The 7,349-nt window shown below is 34.6% G+C and overlaps 1 protein-coding gene across 1 annotated transcript; it reads left to right on the forward strand.

The window, feature by feature from the left end:
* Positions 1–300: 300 nt before the first annotated feature.
* Positions 301–7,281, forward strand: lpl2a (lipoprotein lipase 2 a). The gene is made up of 10 exons (XM_081384006.1): positions 301–577; positions 1,443–1,627; positions 1,733–1,912; positions 2,005–2,116; positions 2,204–2,437; positions 3,183–3,425; positions 5,094–5,214; positions 5,313–5,519; positions 5,924–6,019; positions 6,109–7,281. Exons 1-10 carry the CDS (start codon positions 472–474, stop codon positions 6,128–6,130), a joined length of 1,506 nt encoding a protein of 501 aa, XP_081240132.1. The 5' UTR covers positions 301–471; the 3' UTR covers positions 6,131–7,281.
* The last annotated feature ends 68 nt before the right edge of the window (positions 7,282–7,349 follow it).

Genomic DNA, 7,349 nt, shown 5'->3' on the forward strand with positions numbered 1-7,349 from the left:
AGATAGATAGATAGATAGATAGATAGATAGATAGATAGATAGATAGATAGATAGATAGATAGATAGATAGATAGATAGATAGATAGATAGATCGATAGATAGATCGATAGATAGATAGATAGATAGATAGATAGATAGATAGATAGATAGATAGATAGATAGATAGATAGATAGATAGATAGATAGATAGATAGTCCAAGGTGACAACTGCATGTATTATTATGGTAAAGAAACCTCGTGAGACATCGACAGCTCCAGTCTAACAACAAACGTGTGACTGTATTACCCCGCCTGTGGGCTGAGACAAATTGTGCTCTTAGTTAGTAGTGCTATTTAGGAACTTAACTGAAGTCTGAGGCTCGGATTTCATTAGTCAGGTTTTCAAACAGCACCAGGACTCCGTGAAGCAGCCTTCGCGCGCGATAGGAATTGGCGAAGGTCACAAGTGCACAAAGTTTAGGCAGAAAAGACATGAACATTTTCTCATTCCAGTGCGTTTCGTGGCTCGTATTATTAAGCTTCACTGGTCTGTTCGTCGCTGCTCTGGAGGAAGATAACTTCTCCAACGGAGTCTTTGGTAAGATGTTTGTTGTTGATGCTTGCTCCGTGAGAAAGGGATTCGGGTAACCTGAGGGGTTATTTTATTTGGACGCGGTGCGATTCTTTCGTTTTTAATGTCTGCGTTTTCAAATCCTACCGCTAATCCTGTGTTTTTACTGCGACATGTTTAATTTCCGGCATCTGTCTGAGGTTTTAAATCTATGAATTAGCATGTAGAAGACGCTGGTCCATTTACTTGACATTTCTTCGAGACGACCAGATGTTAGCTGACGTTTTATGCTGTTTTATGCAATGATTTCTTGTAAGTATAGGCTACGTTTCAAATTCAATCACTATGTTATCTTTAAATTGCAATCTGATATCGCATCGATTAAAGGTGTGATAATAGTGTATAGTAATTTAGATATTATGGCTCCACCCACCTTGTATGTCAACTATGGAAATATTTACTGTAGCTATATCTTTTGTAGCTGTTTAAAGCATGCTAAGTATGTTACAACTGAAGCATAAATATTTAAAATTGTACTTTTATGTCAGATTTTTATTACATAATTTTTCTTTTTCTTTTCATTACAATTTAAATGACATTGCCAACTACTAATGCATTCTATTCAAATTCAAAAATGTATATAGTTTCATTTTGAAGTATAGTTTGTTTTTATTTTTATATATTGATTTTTTTAAAAATTATATTATTAAATATTTTTCATTTTATAATTATATATTGATTTTTTTATAATTATAAATAAAAAATATATTTTTTATATTATATTTTTAATTTTACTTTTGTAATATTTCATTATTTGATGTAGCCTAGCCCTATTTCTTTAAATAAATAAAAAATACTTATTTTTTTTTAAATGGCTATTACCGTTACATAGGTAATTTCCTGGAGGATCTAAGGGACCTGTCAGATGTCAACAAAGCCAATGTCAAGTTTTCTCTGAGAAACCCGTCCCAACCAGATGATGATGTGTGTTACATTGTACGTGGCAAACCAGAGACCCTCAACAGCTGTGACTTCAACAACACTTCGAAAACCTTTCTAGTCATTCACGGGTGGACGGTACCTCAACACTCCTACATACATTTAATGAATTTTTCAATTGATTCTGATTCTTTTTCAACTCATCCCATATATGTTAGTGTTAATTTAGCTCTTTCCCTTTAGGTAAGCGGATTATTCGAGAGCTGGGTTGAGAAACTGGTTGCTGCCCTTTATGACAGGGAGAAAAACGCTAACGTCATTGTCGTGGACTGGTTGGACGCGGCGCAGAACCATTATGCGGTGGCAGCACAAAACACGAAGATGGTGGGACAAGAGATCGGACTCTTCATAGACTGGCTGGAGGTTTGTGTCAGCAAATCAAATAAGGCAAATAATCATTCTCATGTTGTGCAAGTTGCTAATTTGTATTGTTGTGTTCATACTTGATTCATAAGGAGACTATCAACATTCCTCTGGAGAAGTTGCACCTCATTGGCTACAGTCTTGGCGCCCACGTTGCGGGTTTTGCAGGAAGTCATGCAACGAACAAAGTTGGAAGAATCACAGGTAGGTTCACTGACTTTCTTTTGGAAATAAATCTTAAAAAATGTCTTAAATGCACTGTACATGGACAACAATTTGGTGTTTTTGCAGGTCTAGACCCTGCTGGGCCGGACTTTGAAGGGGTCCACGCCCACAGACGGCTGTCCCCAGATGATGCCCATTTTGTAGATGTCCTCCACACATTCACCCGAGGTTCCCTGGGTCTCAGTATCGGTATCGAGCAGCCGGTCGGCCATGTAGATATATACCCCAATGGAGGAAGCTTCCAGCCTGGCTGCAATTTGAGAGGAGCTCTGGAGAAAATTGCTAGTTATGGAATACTTGGTAAATACTTTGACCTGGGATATCTAAATATATGATTACAATTTACCTAAATATTTAACCAAAATTGATTGAAAAATAAAGGAAGAGTAAGCATACATGCACTTGGGGCTATTGGTTGTTGATTGTAGCATTGTAGCAATTTGACATATAAAAATATATTTATTTAAAAATTAAATATAAAAAATGATATGGTATATTTTTATATAAAAATTCTTAAAAATAGAACAATTGATATAATACAATTAAAATTAAAATTCACATAATAAAGTAAAATTTATTTAAAATAATTTATCTTATTTCTAATTAATAATTAATGCTGGCCATAAATCCTAATAACACAAAATTAAAAATATTTATACACACAAATTATGTAAAAGACTACAATTTAATATAAATTATATATATATGTATATATATATATATATTTATTAAGAATTCAATTTTTAATTACCGGTAATAATAACTGCTGATTTATCGTAGCAATTCCTTTCTAGAAATTACTGTTATTTGTAACTTTCCCAAAGATGGAAAGAGATTAGTTATATATCAAGAGGTTGTGACAGCGTTTCATAATCACATATTTCATAATCTGGCTTTCTAATCTGTTTTCGCAACTTACAACAATCCTTTGCTACAACTGATGCAACCTTTCGACAATGGAATCATTTATCTCTGCTAAGGAGCAAGATATTTACTTGTGTGACAGTAAAGTTCAAAATCATATTAGTTTCATTAATGCCCTTAGCAATGAATAATGCCATCAGATGCGAGCACGAGAGGTCCATCCACCTGTACATCGACTCCCTCCTGAACGAAGAAGAAGCTAGCAGGGCGTACAGCTGCGGGAGCAATGACATGTTCGACCGCGGCATGTGCCTCCAGTGTCGCAAGAACCGCTGCAACACTGTGGGCTACAAAGTCAGCAAAGTCCGCAAGGCACGAAGCGTTAAGATGTTCACCAGGACACGAGGCTCCATGCCATTCAGAGGTCAGTGTCAAGATTTTTTTTTCAAAGAATTTTTTTTTTTTTTTTAAATGTCTATAGTTTTTATTAAGCGTTAGTTGATTTAGTTTTAGTTATTCTAGTACTTCAACTTAAACTAAACGAAAATAAGAAATGTTGCGATGGCAACTAGATGAAATACAAAATAAGTTTATATTTCATTTGAGTAAATATTTTAATTCAAGTAATGAATGTTTTTTTTATGGTTTTAGTTTTAGTTAAAGTGCCCCAATTATGCTTTTTCTGATATTACCGTTCATGTAGAGTGTAATAAAGCTGTTTGTGAATGTAAAAGGTCTGCAAAAAAAGTAAACAAAATCAAAGTGCACGAAAGAAAGACCAATTGTGAACTGCCTGAAACGAGTTGTCAGTTATTCCAGTGCAAATGTGTTACAAACCTATGTAATAAAGCCTATGTAGGTTTGTAACAGGGTGCAAGTTACAAACCTGTAACACTGCAAATGTGTTACAAACCTATGTAGGTCTTAATCTTATGTAGGTTTGTAACAGGATGTGAGTTACAAACCTGTAACACTGCAGATGTGTTACAAACTTATGTCGGGTTTGTAACAGGATGTGAGTTACAAACAGGTAACACAGCAAATGTGTTACAAACCTATGTATGTTTGTAACAGGATGTAAGTTACAAACCTGTAACACTGCAAATGTGTTACAAACCTATGTAGGTCTTAATCTTATGTAGGTTTGTAACAGGATGTGAGTTACAAACCTGTAACACTGCAAATGTGTTACAAACTTATGTCAGGTTTGTAACAGGATGTGAGTTACAAACCTGTAACACTGCAAATGTGTTACAAACTTATGTCGGGTTTGTAACAGGATGTGAGTTACAAACCTGTAACACTGCAAATGTGTTACAAACTTATGTCAGGTTTGTAACAGGATGTGAGTTACAAACCTGTAACACTGCAAATGTGTTACAAACTTATGTCGGGTTTGTAACAGGATGTGAGTTACAAACAGGTAACACAGCAAATGTGTTACAAACCTATGTATGTTTGTAACAGGATGTAAGTTACAAACCTGTAACACTGCAAATGTGTTACAGTCCTATGTAGGTTTGTAACAGCATGCGAGTTACAAACCTGTAACACTGCGTAACAAATGTACGTAGCAAATGTACGTAGGTTTGTAACACATTTGTAATACATTGTTAGGCCTGTAACACATTTGCATAATGCCAGCCTATGGTCTTCATTTGCTGCCTGCGAGCAACGTCTATTTTGCTCCACCCTCAGCAGAGACCTGAAAGATTTTGGTTTGTGTTGTTGACATGTCGAGATGTGGTTTTACGCTCTGCAAAAGCAAGTACACTTTGCATTCACTTCCAAAGGATGAGGATTCGCACTTGAATTGACACAGTAAAACCGGCGCCATTATTACAGTTCGTATTACTGTGTATACAAGCGCTGAGAAAGATCCGGTGCTTAAATTCAGATAGGGTAATTGGTGTTTTGTTTCTGACATGTGCAAAAGAAAATGATTTTTGACCTTGGATTCATGTAAACATATGGTAGGAGTTGTCCAAGACAAAATAAGGAACCTTTAAAATAGCATATTAGGGGCACTTAAAATAAAAATAAAAACCCTGGTTGTGGGTGCTACAACATCTGGTCATTTTTTATTTCTTAGTTTTTCACTATCAGCTGAAAATCAACTTCCTTGGAAAAATAAATCATTTAGAGACGGAACCAGTCCTGACAGTCTCACTTTACGGTACCAGTGGTGAAGCAGAAGATCTCAAGTTGAATGTGTGAGTAATCAATACTTATATCTTCTAAAGATGGCTATATTGTGTTCATACCAGTCAAATGTCACTGCTAACTATCTTTAAATTATTTCAACAAGCAGACAGGAGAAGATCGCCACCGATAAGACTCATTCATTCCTCGTTATAACCGAGAAGGACATTGGAGATCTTCTGATGCTGAAGTTTAAATGGGAGGAGTCCACTTCCTCTTTACTCACTCTGTTCTCCTCGTGGTGGTATGGAGATTCCACAAATTTTGACGTACAGATCCATAAAGTCCGAGTCAGAGCTGGGGAGACACAAAAAAAGTATGTTCCTACCAGTCTTGCTAGATATAATGAACCTAAAAAGCTTTCAGACACTTAAAATTCACATTTCTGAGCCTCTTTTGCTCAATGATTTGAATGAATTGGTCTCAAGGAAGTTAGTTTTCCTCAAGTTCACACAGGTGTTCAAACAGAGTAACTCCAGGTGTAATTCATCACATTAACTATGAACCACTAACATTTCGCAACCAGAAAATGTCACAATATGTCTTCATTTTGAACATATCTAGTAATATAATTTCAAACCGAACAAAATTCAACTTTGTGAAATGTTTTGGCTGAAAAGTTTGCTTTCTTTACATTTAATGCCACATGATGTGATGTTTCATCTAACGCAGTGATATTCACATATTTTTAAGTATCTAACAGCTTTCATTTTTTCTTAGAATTGTGTTGTGTTTAAAAGATCACCAAACAGGAAGTTCAGTTCAAGAAGTTGTATTTGTGAAATGCAGGGAACCATGGAGGTCTTTATCTAAAAGGTGAGAATAGCATAGGCTACTATAATTAATATCCTCACATTTAATCTAAAATAATTCTAATAACTGCCATTTTCTTTGTTTCAACACAGGCCTAAATTGAAGAGCCAATGAAACGATTTGAAAGAGATTTTGATGAAGCACTTCAACAAATGTATTTATACAGATGTTATTTATTAAGACTGCAACTGCACTGTATTGAATAATGTATTGCTATGAATGTGATTCATGCAAATGGATTGTGGACTTTTGTACTATCATATGGAATAGGCTTAAAAAGCCTTGAATTGTGATTGATTTAATTGAATAGCAGTGGATTTATATTTGAATGGTCATTAGTTAATTCAGTTTATCATTATATGTCATGTTGATTCTTCTGGCTACAATCACTGTCCAAGAATAGGCCTACATTGCATTACATTACTTATCTATCTGTATTCAAAATTAAGTGTTTGTTATAAATTATATTCTACAAGTTTCATGTTAAAGGTGAAGTCACATTTACCGTTTTTTCGGCGAGTTTTCACGGAAGAAATCCTGCAATTTTAGTAGGAATCCACGTGACTGGGAATGTCGCGTGGAGGCGAAATATTTCCACGCATTTCGTTCAAGTTGGTCACGTGAATTCACCGCCTTAATAAACAGAAAGATGCTTGTTTTGATAGTGACTTCTGTGATATGTGCTTCATACATCGCTATACCTTTAGCAATAAATAACAAAACGTTGTACCTGCAAAATATCGCTAATGTAACTAGTGTAACTAGTCTAAACAATGTTGGTATTTTGACTAAATTGTCCGTAAACACGGATAATTTTTCGATGGTACGTTTCCACTGAGGAAAATTTACACTATCACTTGAAATATTGAATGTTTAGTATGTTGTTTGAGCAAAAGAAACAATTACATCCAGAAGGCACCTTTTAGTCCAAATAAATCAACTGCAGTAAGTTAATCAAAAAAAAAAAAAAAATCATAATGAAATGAAAACAAATGAAGCATCTACTGTGTGTTGAATGTATTTTATTATTGGTAGAAGTTAAATTATTCCTCTTTTGCACTTTATATAGGTAATCGACATTCATAAGCAGGAAAAAATATTCCAAAAAAGGCCTACTGCAACTGACATTTAATCTGTCTACTACATCATACAAACTGCTACAACATTTTATACTTTTTTATGAAAAATAATGTGATGTACATCAATGAAATGAACTGTACTGTAAATGTGTCAAAATATATATAAAAATATGTCTTTGAGCTAAATGTATGTCTTTTTAATTGTCTTGAGATCTAAACTTGAAATGTTTTATACATTAATTTAGCTTTTTTTT

This window comes from Scardinius erythrophthalmus (genome assembly GCF_964197995.2).
Source record: "Scardinius erythrophthalmus genome assembly, chromosome: 14".
Lineage (NCBI taxonomy): Eukaryota > Metazoa > Chordata > Actinopteri > Cypriniformes > Leuciscidae > Scardinius > Scardinius erythrophthalmus.

Bases quoted from the DNA above. Each gene is read 5' to 3' on its own strand.
- lpl2a (XM_081384006.1), top strand. From the start codon at position 472: ATGAACATTTTCTCATTCCAGTGCGTTTCGTGGCTCGTATTATTAAGC. The intron at 578-1,442 runs GTAAGATGTTTG...ACCGTTACATAG, and splicing joins CTTCTCCAACGGAGTCTTTG to GTAATTTCCTGGAGGATCTA. The intron at 5,520-5,923 runs GTATGTTCCTAC...ATTTTTTCTTAG, and splicing joins GCTGGGGAGACACAAAAAAA to AATTGTGTTGTGTTTAAAAG.